Genomic DNA, 19,563 nt, shown 5'->3' on the forward strand with positions numbered 1-19,563 from the left:
ACACCATTTAATGTCATTGTCATAAATTGTGTTTGTGCATCTATGAAATGATGAAGAATAATGCACTATCATAATTGTACTCTTTTTTCGATTGTGACTAGTTTATTCTTCATGTTTCTTGGATTTGACTTTATCATCTTTTCATGGTATTTGGCATCAACTTCAATTCTTCGTAGGCCCTGTCATGCATATGTATTTGATCGTTATAGAGGACGGCCTTTGATCTCAATTTGTCATCTCCTTAAATCTTCTTGTCATTTCTTTATGTCATCTCAAACTCTTCACGTTATCATTCTTTATTCTCTTTGTTGTCATGGGAAAATCTATTTTCATTGTTCTTTTCCATTGTTGTCTTGAAACATTTTATAATCTCAATTTTTATTGTAATCTTGTACTTCGCTGATTTTGAAATTCTTCACCTCTTTTCTTTCTCTTTGCACATGTGCCATGATTCTCTTACTTGCTATCCACTGCTCATCTTTGTAAAGTGACAATCACTTTCACTATCACTTCCATTAAGAGGTTGCCTTATATCCTTTAGTCTTCCTTCACATTTCCCTTCACTTTGTCATTCTTGTTTTGGTAAAACTGCCCCTACACTTCTATCTTTTGTCATATTAATTCAATAATGGCAAAAGGAAATCAATAGAACAAAATGTCAAGTGAAGCAAACATGGTCATGAATGTAAGAGGTAGGTATGAAAATATACAAGCAAGGTCATCCTCCTATGGTGTAGGACAACAATACAAGTTAGGCATGTTTCCCCCAAGCTGAAAGATCATTTATCTCCAAACGACAATATATGGATGAGGGTGGTAGAATAAAACAGCTATGAAGCATGCAATTAGAACAATGATAATTGATGAACACATTGTAATGCATAGATAGTCAATTAACTAAAAAATGGTAAATTTAACCAATAAATAGAAATCATAAATGTAAGTATCTTTGGTGATGTAGTGAAAAGCTACAAACTTTGTGAAGAGTTAAATGCACAGGGCCTTGAAGAGTTGAGTTTGCAAGTCTCTCTAAGAGTGGTTGCATATTTATCATCATTAGTTTCTATAAAAAAATTGGTAGTTGCTACAAATTGATTGTTCAATCACACAACAGTTGTTGCAAGCTGACTATTCAATAGCACAACAGTTGTTGTGGGCAACCTGGGAAATTGTTGCAAACTTCATGAAAAGTTACTACAAAAAATTATCTCCATCCAATAACTTTTAATACAACTTTAGATGTTGTCCATTTACCATTAAGTAGAACATGAGTAGATCAACTAGACGACATTATTTGGAAAGACATTTTTTATTCCATGAAGACCCAACTACTTAATGAAAACTTTGTGATACCATATGCAAACAATCTCTTTCAAAACTAAAAACCTGACTGACTCGTAACCTTGAAAAAAATAAGTGACCTTGAAATATGATCAACCAACCAACTATGAGCGCCTCTACAATAGTCATCTAAAAAAGAAAAAACTAAAGAACCAACTACACTAGTCAACATCTAACTACCTATTCTTCAACAATTAAATAAAAAAATATTTAAGACATTGTGCAACAACACTTATTGAATGAAAAACCTATCCTAGCCTAGACTAACTAGCTAAGAAGACTTACTCAAACAAAGCCATTTATTGGCTCTATAAAAATAACCACATTTTTCTTAGCAACTTACAATGCTTCATATGTTTGTGAACAACCAAAAAGAGGTGTAGCATAAGTAGAAACTTAATATACACTTGCAATACTTTTGGAAAGACAAACAAACTCACTTACTACATATTGAAAATACATACTGTCGTTTTGAAGTGGAAAAGTAAGCTAAAATATTTCTTCTTCAGTGGATAAGGCACGTGAATTTTTTGACAAAATGCCTCAAAGGAAATTGTTCTCGGACGGAGCTAAACTAGCTCCAAAACGATACGAAAAACTCGTGTTATTGATTTCTTAGAAATTTTTTGAAAAATCAAAATCGTAGCTAATTCTGCTGACCACAATCAACGATCCGTATTTTTTGACAAATTTCGTGGTATTGACTTTTTGTGCCGTTTTGGAGCCAATTTAGTCATGGCCATAATTCTGTTGGAGTAGCATGATCTCGGGATTTACACAAATTGGGTTCCTTGAAATGGTTTTATATAATCTCAATCAATGCATTTCAATGTTGTAAAATTGAACTTTGTCGCCCTTTACCAGCATTCTCATTGCCCACAATAGAATATGAAGCATTCGAATAGGCCAAGTGAATAGAGAGGGAATCTTGAAAAGTTTGATTACAAAGTACAAATTAAATGGATTTGTTGAAAAAAGGTATAGGCACTCTATGAACAACGAAAAGCCCAAAATTATATAACCTTTACCAGCATCAATATGTGCCTGTGCCAAAATGGTAGCATTCAGAATAGAGGAGGTAAGATGAGATTGTGCTCGCTAGGAGACGTTTTTGTTCATGGATGGATCAAGCTACATTATCTAGAGAGAAGACTGAGCGTGTTCCTTTACTTCATGGTTTAAAGTTTACTATTGAAAATTAGTCCTTTATCAATGCACAACCTCGGTTTGTTTATGATTGCAATCATTATTTCCCTTTGATTCCATATCTGAAAGAGGTGCTTATGATGGAACCAGAACCGAGTAGGAGTCAACGAAGTTCTTCTAATTCATTACAAGTTACATGCATTTTCATTATCACCCCAATCAAGATTTGAATTTTTTTTAAGTTTTAGCTTCCTTAACCAAACTAAAGAGACTACATATTGACAGCTAATATACACAAAGTGCAATCAATTTTGTGTGAATGGGAAAGTTCAAAATACTTTAGATCCATAAACTTAAAATATTGTCAAATTATAAATATTTATTAAAATTTATAGAAATATTCTTAATGTACAAAAAATTTCAATTTGATTACTCAAATGTCAAATAATGCACATTATAATATTAATAAAAATTTAAATAAATTTAAATTTATTTAAATTTATTTACACAGAATATATGATAAATAAATATACACTACAAATATTGCAGTCCATAAGATTATAATTTCAAATGAAAAAAGTGGTCATCTAATCCATAAAAATAAAATATGCAATTTAGAATTTGTGGCCCGGATATGATGAACTATAACATACCATAAGAATAAGGTTAAATCCTCAACCATTGTTAAGGTTGCCACTTCCTCTGCAATGGCTTGGCAAAAGCACTGGAACTTCAAACGAATCCATAATGAAGGCAACATGAGTGTTGATAAAGAAGTGGCTTTGAAGTTAAAACCTAAGAAATAACATGGAATAAAGAGTTGCACCTTTACCATAGAAGAATTTAGGTAAAGTACGTCGAAAATATCATATTTGTTCATTATTCCACTTCAAAAATAATTATATTATCACATTATTATTATTATTATTATTGCAATCAAAATTAAATTATTATTAAGATAATACTATATTTTTATATTTTTATATTTTTATATTTCTATTAAACTCTTCACCAAAGCAAAAAAATCTGTTTAAGACTAATAATTATTATTATTATATTATCATATCTTTCTATTATTATTATAATTTTAGATTGACATAATTATTAAGTTAACTATTAGTTGATGGAGATAGATAGAATTGATTAATAGTTAAACTCAAAGTGGATGAGTGGTAGTTGAGAGGAGAAAATAAATAAAATATTTTTTTGGCTCTTCATGCATTTAAGTGTCACAAACATGTCAAATTTAATGCTTTTAGTTTTTATTAACATATATTTGTGCATCAATTATGTAAGTGTAATACGCCTTTGGCGTAATAATACTCCATCTACATGATACATTTCAGTTGATACTTCACATAAACACTTACAAACAGTGGTGATAATATGATAACGCATTTGTCTCTATCTATAGGTTGCTTGTAATAAGGTTGGGACCCTTGTTTTGCATTTTATCTAATCATAAACATGATAATATACTTGATTGAAATTATAATATTCTGTATGATAACTTTAGCATTCATCTCTGTAGGATCTATATCTTTGGCACCATCTTTTGTTGGAGTTATCACTGATTGACTAGTTAACACATCAAAATGACAACAATTAATGCAATTTGAATCACTAGGCCCGCATACTTGTATCTCTACAAATATCTATCCTTTATATTAATATTCAAGCCTCTACATGATACACAAAAACCAACAGATACTTCACATAAACTGTTGCAAACAATGGTAATAACATGATACCTTATTTGTTGTCCGTCGACAAAGGAGAGATCACTCTTCCTCCTCCCAAACTCTTCCCCAAGTTGTCAATGTTTTTTCTCCCCAGCCTTGATGTGAGTTACTAGTTGTTCTGCTAGTGTGTTATAAGTGGTCTGTTTGGGCCTTTGTTGTCAATGGCCTATTCTTGACCAGTTGTTTCTGGCCTTTTCGGTCTGTCTTTGTATAGGGTCAGCACCCTTGTTTTACAGCTTTTTTAATCAAAAACATGATAGTTATTTGATCAAAATTTTAATATTTTGCATTAAAACTTTAGCATCCATATTTCTTTGTAGATTTATATCTTTAACACTAGCTTTTCATTGAGTTTATCACTAGTTGAGTAGTTCATGTTCCTAGTAAAATTATCAGTACAAGATTTAAGTTACAAAATTATGTATTCTAAATTAAAGATCCTTATGGCATGTAAGATCCACATACCTTATATATCAAAAATTCATTCTTTATGCATGTTATGCTTATTCAGGCTTCTACATTAACATGCCACTTACTAATTTGGTATATATTCTTTGTTCTACCGAATTTGTACAATCTAGCTACACATTTGTCTGTATCAGTCAATGTTCTAAATCAAAGCATTCTCAACAAAACAAATGTAATACACTGTCTAAAAGAGAATTGCTAATTAGATGGTTTTGAATACCATCGTTGTTGATGGAAGGTTCACATGGCTCAAGGTTTTTTCCCCTCAAATAATTTAGATATGGTTACATATCCACGGAGCTCTTCTTTCATCAAGGATAGAAAATGCAACCTCAATGTAAAAGCCACAATAGATATCCTTGTAAATTGACTGTTTGATTAAGGATTTCAACACATCTGGATAACTTTGGTTAATTATGGACCACAAATGTCTAGCCCTGTTCATATGAATGATTATACACAACTACTCAACAAAGATGACTTTAACACATTACTTGATAACATCTCTTCTGCATAGAAGAAATTATAGACTACAAAAACATATTGTTTCTCTACACGGTAGAGATGTTAATTTACCCAAAACCACCTCACATCTCACTAACTAAACATTGTCTTCTCTCCTGATAAAACTCCCAATTATTAACTAAACAAATGACCAAATATTTTGTCCAGGAGCTTGTGGTCAATTGGTAGGATCATTTGGTCTTCAACATTTGGTTCTCATGTTGAAGACCAAGGTTCAGTTCTCCCCAAGGACATCTTAATGCTGATAGGGTTATGCTCAAGTGATATTCCCACTCCAATAAGAGTGCACAGTAGGCCCACAGGGAATGATGGAGGAAATCAAGGAGGAATAAGGAGTAGTTGCCTTGCAGAAGGAGATGGAGGAGAAAGCATTCAAGTTATAGGAGAGAGATGGAGAGAAGGGGAAAGAAGGTGACGAGAAGGAGAAGCATTCAAGTCGTGATAGAAAAACACTAGGGTTACAGAGTTTGAATATAACTAAAACAGTGTCCCCTACTGATTGAGCATTGATATTCTATCTATCTAAAATAGAGACCTCTGAAGCCACTAAAAAAGTATGCACACAACATCTTGAACAAATGTGAACAACAGAGAAATCGGAAAAAGTGAGGAACAACTATGCAGCGTCAAAAAAGGGCTAGCACTATATCATATTCAATGCAGCAACCATATCATTGATATGGAAATATGAGTCAGAAGTGATGATTGTACTTAAAATCTTGAATCTCTCTGTGAGTTTGGGCAAATTACAAACTATCAAATAGAAAATTCAGATTGACAACAAGATCTTTTGATATTCCTTCTAAACATCCTTCGGTAATTCCTTACATAGCATTCAGATAACCTTGTCTCAGATGTATTTCCATGTGTTAGTTGATTAAGAAAAAGCGTGAATGCCATTTTATCTACAAGCATAGAAATTTATTGAACAATGACAAATATTTGAGTGCTAATAAAGAAAAGAGACCCATACACCCATCCTTTATGTATATTGAATTGCATTTATGATAGATGATGAAAGAAGCTTTGGAAGCATCCCAACATCAAAGATACTTTTAGAGTACACTCCTACAGGCTAAAAATACAGATTAAATCACTGAAAAAGTGATCTGCAAGCTGCCTACAATGAAATCATACCTGTTTCATCTGCAGAACATGTGCTTGCAATCCTATAATTAGAATGTTTTGTCTTGATAGGTCCAGAATTATTCGTGTGTCTGGCCCTACCAGAGGTTTTAGGGTTAGTGTTATTTGTGTTGACTCGAATATTTTTTCTGCCCTTGTAGCTTACAGAGCTAGCAAAAACCCTCTCATCTCCCAATTGCTTCAGAGATGATCCAAGAGTATGCCTTTCTGGATCAATATTTTCACAAGGTTCAGAAGAGTTCAAACCAACATGAATCGTTGCTTCTGAATTACTTTCCTCATCTTGATCACCCGACTGAGAAAGAAAATTATTTGGATTGGTATCAGAGTTTTGACACTCATCATTAGATGTTCTAGTCGTACCTGAATCAGATGCCAATGAATTGTGTATTGCATTAGAGGGGCCAGAACTAGCTCCTGGCTTATGTCCTGCTGGAAGACCCCTTAAAGCTGTAGATGTAAATGATGAGTTTCTAGACCGGTTGCCTTCCATGCAAGTTGAACTAGTGCTCTGAATCCCAAGAGCTTGTGCAAAAAGCCTTTGAGCAGCTCTCCCAGGAATGTGTTTATTATGGATCCGCCCTGTTAGTAAATGATTCTGAGAATTTGTTCCTTGCGATTCACTTGTTGAAGGAGGCTCCGCCTCAACCCTTGATTGATGCACTTGTTCAGGCTTCACCTTGGATGCTGACGACTTGTTTCTATCTTGTTCAACACTAACTTTAAACTGTGGGGCATTCTGGTATGAAGTATCATCCTGAAAAGTTTCTGTTTCAGAAGCATTGCTACTTCCAATTCCAAGCCTTGATGTTGATTCTATGGTACTCTTCAAAGGACCATTTGCTAAAGGAAGCCCAAGAGCCTGTGCAAACATCCTCTTAGCTGCTGCTGCAGGCATATGTCCTAAACTAGCCTTTACCGGCTGCTGAACCCCAGTTGTAACTTCTGATGTATTAATCCAGCTTTTGTCTGGCAGTTTCTCATCTAGAAAAGGTTTTTCTGAAATCAAGCTCTTATCTGTCATTTTATCATCCATGCAAAGAATTTTTGAATTCAACATTTTAACTGGCACTCTTTCTGCTTCTATAACAGGAGGGTTTTCTGATCCATCTTTTGTGAAATGTGGAGCACCAACAACATGTGGCAAATCACCAGGGTTTCTCTGCACTGTTTTCATATCTGCAGGTGTAACTTTTGTATCCACCTTCCCATATGTGCATGAAACATCTCCATTTAAGTAGTTGTTTATCATTATTTTAACAGCTGCGGCAGGTGACTCTTCTGAACTAGCCCTCACAGCGTGCTGAACTTGAACTTGGGGCAATGCACCATTCAAGAATTTTTCCAGTGTCTTCTCGTCCACTTGTGGAGCCTCTATAATCTTAGGTATATCAGGTTTCTCACAAGATGCATCTACCATTATCCTCTTGCCTAAAGCATGAGCAATCATTCTGCGAGCAACTACTGGTACAGTTCTAGGCCTAGGAGTTGCCTGCTCCTTCTGCTCACCATTTTCTTCACATGAACTTAGAGAAAATATCCGTTCACGTGCAGCAAGGTAGGCAGCTTCCCGCTCTTCAAAAGATATGGAAGGCAATTGATTAGCTATCTGCTTCTGCTGCAAATCTGGCATTAAAATCACTTAAAAATCATCGACCACACAAGATCATCAATGTAATCTAGAATTTTTGAAGTGCAGATTGGATAGAAAATCATATAAGTCATGCATATCATAACCGTACCCTGAAATCTGCAGTTACAACTCCCCAGACTTATTTGTTCAAATATAACAAATACTGTAAACAGCACGCCCAACAATCCAAAACTACCATAAAGAGCTCTGTTCAAAGTACTTTCCCTGCTTCTAAAGCTAAGAAGTCTGAAAAAGTTAAAAGCTGGCATTAAATCTATCCATGATTCCACAATAGACTCTGGAAATTTATACATGGATGCATGGATGCAACGATTATAAAGATTGCAAAGACATAAGCACAAAAGTAATGAAAATTTAGAAGGTCTCAAGCTAAATTGTAATGCAAACAGTTATGCAAAAAGAAACCAGGCCAATCAACTGCATTTCATGAAAAATTTAAAGTCCACCATGCACAAATCTACAATATTTTTAATTACTGCATCACAAATATCATATATCCAGATTTATCACAGTTGCATCAGAACCATTCCATAGTGGCTTGTCCCTTTTCTGTTCTTGACTTTGTAACAAATTGTTAGACAAAATTGAAACAGGCGATCATTTGTTTAACCATTACAAATTTAAGAAGCCAATCACAAGCAACCAAAAAGATTATGCTCACAAGGGTTCAATTAAAGTTGAAATATTATAACTTATCTCAGATTTTCAAAAAGTGGCATTAGAAAAAAAGTAGGTTGATATTTTGACAAAGTTATTGCAGACTAGCATATATTAACCAATCATTTCTTAAATGCATCAGGTTCCTTCCTTCAAGGATCATTTCTAGATCCTCTTTATAAGACAGTTTGTCATCAAGCCATGAAGCAAGAGTAACCAAACCAACAAGAAAGTAAATCAGATAGTCAAAATTTTGCCTTCAAATAAATTATGTAGTCTTCAAGGGCTTCAATCTCGCTAAACTATTTTATACTGCGAGTGACTTCCTACACTGACACCATTGAATTTTCCTTTTTATTCTTTTCTACTTTCTATGTATTTCACTGCACTACTTGCAGATTCCATTAATTCCTCCTAATTTGCAATGAAAATTACACATTATGACTTAAACTACACATATAGATGTCATATAAATAGTGGGATAAATTAATTACAATTACTTTGAAATGATGAAAATGTGGACCCATTCAAAACCTACTTGCTTCTATGCTAGAGAAGGCTGATCTCTCTTCTTGTCTGGGTTGGATAAGGGAAGGGGAGCGGGGGGTGGAGGGCGGAGTGATAGAGAATATAAGTTCCAGATCCTCATTGTTTTTATTGACGGCATGAGAAAAGCTTGTAACTTTTCTTTAGCTTATTTTATCTGTTGAAACTCTTTGGTTTATTTTGAATTCTAAGAATGAGGCTTGGCTCCAAGGCGGGAAGAGATTGATTACTGAGTCTTAAGACTCATTTCACATTATTTCTATGCAGGTTACCATCACCATGGTTTCTAAAGAGAAATCCCAAGAACTTATTGACACAGGTCAGGCTACACTCCACAAAGAAGAGATCAAATATGCTAGGCATTAGCCATTCGCCAAGGAAGGTAATAAAGAATTCATGAGGAACTATATCCAATTCCAGAAGAGATTTAACAAAAAATACTCAAAGAGACCTTGATGGAGAACCTGGGCTTCAAAGACAAGCAGACTACCTATGATGATGATGCAGCAAATTGAAATTGTTAGATCCAATGATGTAATTTCTGAAATTGATTCTCCTATTGGATGGCATAACATAGATATCTACAGTAAGAGTTGCAATATGTAATCAATTTCATTTTGATTTTGATTTTGATACGCTTATGTGGGCAGTATATATGGCATTTATGTATATTGTTCCTTTTTGTAAACTGCTTCTATGCTTCGACTGGTGATCTGCTTTTGTTAGCAGAGTACGTCTCTTTTTTATCTCTTTTGGTAATCTATTACCAATTCAAAAAAAATGTTCCATGCAAGTGTTTATTTGGCCACTCGAAACTTTTTCAGTAATACAGAAGATAAAAAATTGCAATTTGTTGGAATCAGTTTGACATTTGAATTCTAATCATAGATAGGGCTTTGGTAGAGTGGATTCCCCTGGCATCTACCATCTTCACACATCCTCAGCAGCTAAGAAAGGTGGGTATTTGATACTGCAACTCAATCTTCTAATAATTCTTTGGCGCGAGTGTCAACAGTGGGAGCTATCATGTACCAAACTTATATGAAAGAGCACATTACTTTCTTAGACAGTTCAAGCAACGACAAGACAACCATGCGATTGTGACAACCATGGTTCTACTATTTCTTTAATCCATTCGCATCATTAATGGACAATCGTCATTGGGCAGTAGCATGGGCATCAAAATTATTCTCGGAAACATTGGTAACAAAAATCTTTGTTTTTTGCATTGCAATGAAATAAAGTTGTGTTTGTGAAAAAATAATATATCTAACTAACATACTGGGTTCCTGCCTTGTTAAAGGGACATTTCTTTGTTGAGTAAATCTAAGTTTCTGTTCATGCATATTATCCATTGCAAAATAAGCACCCACCAGCCATGCACATGTATCATTAAATGTATTCCAAGTATGTTTTATATTGCTCCACAGTTCCTTGAACAAGGATAATGTCTTATCAACATAGCTTTTCCTTTGATGCACGCTTCATGCATTTCTAACACATTCAAAAACAAGCAGTGCCTTTTAATTTTGTTTGCCATGAATTTCTAACTGAAGGTGGTTTCTTTAATGATGTTAAGATCAAGTAATGTGTTTCATAAATGTTAACCTTGTGTAGTGTGTAGAATTGCTTGTAACATGAAGTATCACCATGTTTAATGTACATTAAACTAGGAATGTCCAAATTCAATGCGGTTCCATACATGACCCCTCTTAGTACCTGTTGTAACCTTTTTCACACATTGCCCCATTGCAAATGAGGACCCTCCTTACTTTTGCTTTTTAGGGTTTTTGTTAGAGCCTCGCAACCTTCCCAGCACCATTTCGTCAATTTTGAAAGGTCCGAGTTTTGGAAGTCATAAGTTGGTTTGTGCAAGCCATGGTCAAAATAGAGTCTAGACACTATTAGGGTGCCTAGAAAGTCTAAAGGACAAAGATTGCAATTGATTTGGGTCAATTTGGACAACTTTCTATTGGGAAGTTTTGCTTTTTCCTATTTTTTAGGAAGTTTCATTTTTAGCACTTTAAGCATGATTCCCAAAATGGCTATATTTTTAGAAAGCTTTTCCTATTTTTTAGGGAACCTTGTTTTTTCTATTTTTGGAAAGGGGATCTAGGGTTTGCATTTGTGCCTCTAAGTTATATTGAAAATGATCTAGAATTCCTCCAAAATTCATAGTTTTGTCCAAAAAAGCCAAGTTCCTAAATTTATGGAGACTAGAGGAATTCAAGGGTAGAATGGTGTGTAGTTTTCCAAATTTCAAGAAGAATCGAGTTAAAATGCATAAGTTATGAAGATTTTGAATCTGGTTTCCATGGAGATCCTCTCTCTCCAAGTTCTCCCAGCAAGGATGTTCACAAGGTCAAGGGTCACAAGAAGTCCTCCTTGAAGGGGACTTGACATGGTCAAGCAAGCAAGGAAGTCTGCCCAGGATGTGGTGCATAAAGCCAATGGACTCCACCCTTGATTGAGTATAAGGTGCATGAGTCTCTTGAACTCCACCCAGCAAAGAGGTTCATAGGGTCATGAGATTGATCAAGTCCGCCCTCATGATGTATGCAAAGGGAAGAGATCTCTCCAAGTCCACTCACTGTGGTACCCAAATGTCATAAAGTCTGCTTGGAATCAATGCACAAAATGAACTAAGTCCGCCCTCATGGTGCTCAAGTTTGATGAACCCCGCCAAGGAGAAGGTGCATGAGTTTGATGAAGTCTGCCATGAAGGTGCACAACTCCCCTCAAGTCCACCTTGTAAAGTGCAAGGATATGAGCAACTCCCCCACGAAAGAAGTGCAAAGACATGTCTAAGTCCGCTTTGAAGCATGAAGTGCAAAGGTATGGTCAAGTCCTCCCTAAAGTGAGAGAAGAAGCAAGTTGAGAGGTGCATGGAATCAACCAAGTCCCCCCTCCATGGAGAATGTGCCTTACGAAGTCCGCCTTGAAGAAGATTGAACATGGTGCAAAAGATTGATCAAGTCCGCCTAGAGGTTAAGAACATGGCAAGTAAGAGGTGCACAAGTTTCATGAAGTCTGCTGGCCTATGGTGCACAAGTTCCATGAAGTCCGCCCACATGTGAAATACATTTCAAGTAAGAGGTGCAAAGGTTTGATAAAGTCTACCATGTAGATGGAGAAGAGGTTCTTCCAAGTCTGCCCTCATTGCTTGATAACATAAGGAAAGGATTCCCATGAAGTCCGCCCTGCCTTGAAAATCTGATCAGTAAGCAAGGAAAATGCTTTACCAACTCCACCATGGTGAAGGAAAGAAAGTTCCAAAATTCAAGCTAAGGGAAAAAAGAAAGTTTTAGAAAGTTTCAAAATTTGGAAGAAGAAAGAAAGATGGAGTTCGATTCATAAACTCAAACTGAAAATAGAAACTTTCTCAAGGAACTAAACTCAAACTAGAAACAAGATTAGAACTTTCCCAAGTGACTGAGTTCAACTGAAATCAAAATAAACACTTTCTAAAGAAACTAAACTCAACAAAGAAACAAGACATGTCTAGGTTCGATGAATGGAAGAAAAAATAGAGACAAATCCAGTTCGAATTTGGAAGGACTGACTGGGTTTCTAATTGCAAAATTCGAACTCTTTAAGAATGAATCATTCATTCATTTCTCTCATTCAAGCAGTTTGAATTTGGAGAGAGAGACACTTGAAGAATGATTATTTCAGGTTTTCTAAAGCATTTTCAGAGCCTCAAGAACAGTTCGAAAATTTTCTAAGGCATTGAGGAGAAGACAAACAAAGGTTTTCATCTATTTCTCAAGGTGAAAAGGGTATTCTAGTTTGTTTCCTTACCTTTTGATGAAGATTCAAGGCATCTTCGGTGATTTTCAATCTACTTTTCAAAGTTTTGGAGGAGACTTTCAAGGACTTAGTCTGATTTTCACATATTTTCCAGAATTCGAATCTGATTTCAACATTTATTTCACAGATTTTGGGACTAAGTTATTCAATTTCAGATTAATCAAAGACAAATTTCACTCCCAAACCTTCAAATCAGATTGCGTTTCCAAGGGTTTCTGAAATTTCTAAGTGTTCGCAGCTTGTTAAAGGCTAAAAGAGTTGAGGGATTGGACTAAAAGGGACCAAAATCAGAGCACACTCTGCCATCATGTTGTGACGTTTTCACACATCGCCCCATTGCAAATGGGGACCCTTGCTTTTTTGCTTTTTAGGGTTTGTCTTTTTAGGTCTTTTAGGGTTTTGTTAGTTAGCCTTTGCATTTTGAGTGTCGCCCACGGGACGACATGGATTAGCAAGTCCGGCTTAAGTGATGTCCTGATCCTGAAATTTGGCTAAGTCTGAAAGTCCTGATCCTGAAATTTGACTAAGTTTGGAAACTGAAAAACCTCAAAAAACTAGATTTTGCAATATAACTCCTGGAGGTCTGAAACCACTCTCAAACATCCTGAAAGTATATATGGAATATAACTTAAAGTATAAGTCACTTATACTTAAATGTTATATTCCATAAAAATTATCCTAATAGAGAGTTCAAAAAGTCAAAAGGCGCTCCTATCCTTCACTGAGGGTCCAGAGCGAAAAGCGCTCCTGTCCCTCTCCAGGGGTCCAAGGCAAATTCGCTCCTGTCCTTCACCAAAGGTCCAGAGCGAAAAGGCTTAGTGGAGTCATTCCTGACCTTGTTTGGACAAATTGAGACATCAAAGGCATGATGGAGGACAAAATGAACGTGATAGAGCATCCAGACTTGATTAAAGACGATGAAATGATGGAGTTTTTGTCTAGAAAGGTAAAAGCGCTCCTGTCCCTCTCTGAAGGACCAGAGCGACTTTATTCATATACACATTTTTAGACCTTGTTTGGACTCGAACTCTTATTCATGGCGTGTAACAAGATGATATCTTCCTTAGGCGAGACATTTCATGGTGAAAAGTGAAGCATTTTGGCCTAGAAGACAAAATTCGCTCCTGTCCCTCACTGAAGGACCGGAGCTTGAAATCCAAATTTGCATTATCATTGCAAGATTTAAGTAATTTTGCGATTTGAGGAGGCCAAGGGAAGCGAGTTCTGTCCATTGAATATAACTTGAGTGGGCCACAAAGGAGAGAATCAACCCAAAAGACAATAGATGCTCCTGTCCCTCACCAAGGGACCAAGGTGAAAATATCCTAAGGCATGTTCTTTCTAAAGGTCGAGCGAATTAAACTCAAGACTCCTATAAAAATGCCATTTTGAACGCCTAGGATGAAGTTTTGAACGTGGAAGCAAAAGATGCAAGGTTTAAAATGCAAGAGCGCTCCTGTCCCTCTCCAAGGGACCAGAGCGAAGTTGTTAACATTCATTGTTTTTTTTGCCTTATTCCTCCAAATCGCATTAGATACCAAATTTGCCAACTTCGAGATTTTTGAAAGAGGAAAATTTTAATTGAATTGGCATTTAATAAAAGCGCATGGGCATTTAATAATTAATTTTAAGCCTTGGAAGATCGGTTTTTTCTTTTTTATTATTATTAAGGCATTTAAAATTAATTTTTTATTAAATTAAAATTAAAAAAGAGAGCGCTTGAGGTATCATTTTCATTATTTTATTAAGTCGGCCTCTTCCTTTTTAATTTTATTTATTTTTTGGCCTATTTTCATCAAGTCGGCCTATGGGGAGGTGAAATGGTGAGCGCTCTATATATTTGGGGTGTGTTTTTTCATTATTCAAATCATTCATTCATTGTTTCAAGTGCGATTTGGAGAAGCAAGGAAGAAGTGCGAAAGCTGGCCTATTTGGAGCGAATTTTCCTCAAGTGTTGAAGACTTAAGGTGGTGGAGTTGATGCTTGTGAAGACTAAAGGAGGCGCATTTTGCTAAAGGGAGTCTTGATCTACATTTTGCCTAGCAAAATTCATCTATTTTTTACATCATTTCTTAGAGTTAATTCTCAAGAAGAGGTATGGCAAAATCATCTTGACACCCTTATTCAAGGTTTGATTTTTTTAGACATTTTTTAGAAAAGTCTAAGTATTGCATGGTTAATTAGGAAATGATAACTCAAGATTTATCATGAAGTTTCCTAATTAAAATCTTGAATCTTCCTTTTAAAGTTTAATTTTTAGATTTCAAGATATATTACTAATTTTGAAATGTTGTGTAGGTATCAAGATGGCGACTCCCGAGCTCGAAGGATCTACAAGTCAGAAGGCTCTCCTCAAGGAAAATCAAGCCAGATCAAGGGCGACCTCCTCCAGTCTAGCATTGACAAGGATGGCTTTCTTCGATCAAACATCAACAAGGGCGACCTCTTCCAATCCAGCATTCCAAGGCGAGGTACATCATCATCCTGCAAATCAAGGACACAAGAAGTCAAACCAAAGGGTTCGTTGAAGAAGCAGATAGTTCCAGAAGAATTAATTAAAGCTAGCTTCTCAACAACATCAAGTTGAATATCTACCAAGTTACAAGTGTCAGACGAGGTGGCATCCTAGTCATCACTTCTCCAGTCAGTGTGGTCCACCTCAACACGTCCAGATTCAATGTACCTAACTCATGGAAGGTGACACATACTTCTATGTACCTACCTCGGCTATTCATTGGTGGAATTTTCCAGAGAGGACATGTGTCCAAGCAATACAATTTTATCATTGGTCAAGCATTAAATGTTATGTAATGGTTGTAACAAACCCTAATTAGGGTTTTCATTATTGAATCTTGGCCATTGATCTCAAATTGATCTTAGCCATCGAATTGTATTGAGGGCACTATATAAGCCCTGGCATTTCATTTGTAAAGGCAGTTAGAAGGATATAGGAAGCAGTTAGAAGACAGATAGAGAGTAATTAGAAGGTGATTAGTTGGTTGATAGAATAGCAATTAGAGTAGAATAGGAGGACAAGGCAAGAAATTGTTGCCATTGATTGTAAACAAACTCCATTTTCATTGAAGTAATGGTGAAGTGTGTCGTTTCTTGCAATATGCATGGTTTCTTGTTGAATCTTCAATCCTAGATGGTAGATGATTAGATGAGTGGAAGAAATGTGCTTGATTGATGGTGAAATTCGTATATCCATACTACTAGCAGTTTGTTGATTGCAGACTTGCCTTGCGTAGTCAACTGGAATCGTTCAGCTTAAGCTTAACTTCAATTGTCGCTTCTTCATTGATATGCATCAGCTTGATGGTGTCTATGCCTGCAGTGATGATTTGAACATCATAAAGCTTTCCTTCGAAGATCGCACTAGCCTTGTGGAGATGGTCCTGCGATGTCAAAACAAGACTTAGTTAGAATTTCATCAAAGATCATTCATTGCTCTTACATTCTTAGTGTTAGGATTAGATCCTTTCCTCGCCCTCGTCTTTTTTCCTTTTTTCAAATCAAAGCTAGTGAAATCCTGTGTTCCAGCAATATTCAAAGCAGATCAGAAGTTCAATCATCAAATGTAAGTCCCCTTGTGATTCCAGCAAATCACATCATACCACAGAGAGCTTATCCACACGTAGAGATCCTACATACAAGAACCTTGAAGTCATCCCGATTGATCCTTTTCGCGATATCTTCAACATTCGGAGACTTTATTCAAGAGAGGATAAGGTACCTTTAGGTATTTTATTCTGTGTTTGATAGTGTACAAAATACACATCAACACATCAAACCTTCAAAATTTACACTCAAAGATAGAATCTTAATTTTCTTTTGGTTTTGCAAATCATAAATGGCAGCTAAAGGCGGGATCATCACAGAAAACGCAAATGGAGTTTCAAGCCAAATTCAGAATTGAAGACAAATCCACAAGCAAGGTTCATCTGAGCATAAAGATGGCCAAAATTTGGCTAAGTATGGAAAAAACTATTTCGTAGAAAAATTCCAAATTCCTCCATTATGGCAAAGGCATAGAGGAATTCTTCTCCAAATTCAAGGCACTTGAAAGAATTTCAAGATATCAAGAAAGAAAAGTCCTCAGACTCGATGAAAAGAATTTCAAACTTGGGGAATTTCATCTACAATACCAGACCTATGGAAGCAATCATGACAACTTCTTGAAGGATTTCACCTCCTAAAGAATGAAAGACAAGCTCCCAATCAGAATCAGATGATGACAAGAAGAATCAAATTTCCATACTTAGACAATTTCTTCACACAAATTGGAGAATTCAGGGAAGACATCCAACACACTAAGGTGGCGCCTCGTCATCTTCCAACCAATCAGATTGTTCCAAATCAACATGTCCAGGTTCAATGAACCTAACTTATCCACAGAAGCTTCTAGAGGGCACACTTCACAATGCAACAACCTTCTATCTTTATTGTTGGTTCATATTTAGCAAGAAGGACAAGTGTCCCCAAATGCAATTTTCTCATTGGTCGAGGGGTAGATAGTTGTAACAAACCCTAATTAGGGTTTTGATCTTTCAATATAGGCCCTTGATCATTGTTTGATCTCGGTCGTTCAAAATTTTTGTGTGCCTCTATAAGGTTTCCTCCTCTCATTTGGAGAGTGTGAGGTTTTTGAAACATTGTTGCGAGAAGGTCATTTTGGATAATATATTGCTTGTGTGCTTTTTAGGCTTTGTAATCTCTATTATCTGAATGATTGGCAAAGTTTTCAATTTCTTCAACATAGTAGATTAGAATTTACTTCAAGTTGTTAGATGAATGCAAGATTTGATAAGTATTGATTTGTGGTGAATCTCCACTCATACTTTTGATGGACAAATGATTTTTGTTCATTGTGTAAAGTTAGTCTGAGCTTTCCTTTGTGTATGCTTAACTTCCGATCATAAGCACATCCCTTGAAGATTGCATCCGCTTTGTGTAGTTGTCCTAAGCGAGGTGAAGGAAAGTGTGGTTATTGAGTTCACCTAGTCAATACCGTCTATTGAATTCCTAGGAATAGATTAGAACTTCTAAACACTTATCTCCTTTTCAGTTTTTCCATGATCCAGGTCCCAAATGATAGAGCTTCATTGTCTAAACCTTCATTGTGAATCGAACAATCCAAGCGTAAGTCCCTTTGTGTATTACCAGCATATCACAACGCCCATTGAGCTTATCCACACGTCAAGACCTGACAAAAGAAACCTTGGAATCGCCATATGATCTTCTCGCAATCTTAGCATAAGCAGTGATTTTTCAAGAGAGGATAGAGTGTCTCTGGACATTTTATTCTGAGTTTGGTGAATGATAAAACAAACACCAACAGTACCCATAACATGTTATGTATCCCACTCTATTTTATGATAGCTAGTATTAATTGGGCGCATATGCTTTGTAAGTTGCCCTTAGATAGCTTAAATAAACAGATGCATATGCTTTGTAAGTTGTCCCACAAATTGTTAGAATAAAGTATTTATCCCACATGCATAGGATGGTAGGAGTTGCCTTTAGCAAAACTCTATATTGTAATGACTTCTCAATTGAAAAGGCGTCTTGAAATATTTGTATTTGGAGTATATGCCTATTTGGAGGTTGCCCCCTCAAAGTGGCATTACAAAAACAATAAAAGCATCTTTGTTTCTCCTTTCTGAAATAATTTAGGTGTGTTCAGCATATTTTGCCTTGTAGACTCATTACAAGTCATATTAGAGCTCTTTCAATGGAGATTACTGCAAGCAATTTTACCAATTTACGGTTATCTCTAACATTCCACCATATCTCTCACATTGCAGTAGAGGGATCTTGGTGATCAGAAAGTGAGTACAGCTACAGTAGAACTAAATCAATTACCCGTATTTTTCCCATTTTTCCCCCTTGCAAGTAATTTATTTTTTCTTTATAGGTTAGAAACCTTGTGTCAGAAATTCTCAATAATTCCTAGAAAAGCTGTCATTTGGATGAGCTAGACTCCCCATAAAGGGTCTGATCAAGTGAGTATTTTGGCTCCAATATTGAAGCTTCAAATAGTCTATGTATAGTCATGAGCTTCCATGTAACTAAAGCTATATTGGAAGAACCCGGAGGATTGTTTTGCAACCTAACTCTAGGTAATCTTCAGGTATCTATATTCTATGATACATCAGTAAGTGGTTGGCCTCGAGAAGTCCCTCACCACATGCCACGGAGACATGTAATAAAAACCCTCAAAAAAATTTTAAAAATATGTTAGGTTCAACTACAAATGAAATGATAACAACTTCCTTTCCACTTTTAGATCACCCACATCCCAGGAAGGGCAAGGTGAGAGCATACGGTGTTCCGGATTATTGATAACTAAAAGCAAATTGCAAAAACAAAAGCATCAGGCGGCAAGCCAGCCAATACCACTTATTCAATGGGATGCAATACAATACTAAAAAGTAAGCATCCACTTATTCGGTGGGAATTACAATGGCACATCCATCCACACTTTCGCAGTGGGAAAGCTTATTTAAACTGAAAGTATATAACTTG

The 19,563-nt window shown here is 35.9% G+C and overlaps 1 protein-coding gene across 3 annotated transcripts in view; it reads right to left on the reverse strand.

The window, feature by feature from the left end:
• Positions 1-6,203: 6,203 nt before the first annotated feature.
• The window catches only part of LOC131066009 (uncharacterized), a 62,151-nt gene continuing 48,791 nt past the window's right edge, over positions 6,204-19,563 (reverse strand). For 2 of the 3 annotated variants that reach the window (XM_058000683.2, XM_058000685.2), the window contains one exon: positions 6,204-7,994. In XM_058000683.2, the coding sequence (XP_057856666.2) occupies positions 6,343-7,994 (1,652 nt within the window). In that variant the 3' untranslated portion in view covers positions 6,204-6,342. The remainder of the gene's footprint in view (positions 7,995-19,563) is intronic. The other variant, XM_058000684.2, reaches the window with a different exon arrangement.

Source organism: Cryptomeria japonica, chromosome 3 (assembly GCF_030272615.1).
Source record: "Cryptomeria japonica chromosome 3, Sugi_1.0, whole genome shotgun sequence".
Taxonomy (NCBI): Eukaryota; Viridiplantae; Streptophyta; class Pinopsida; order Cupressales; family Cupressaceae; genus Cryptomeria; species Cryptomeria japonica.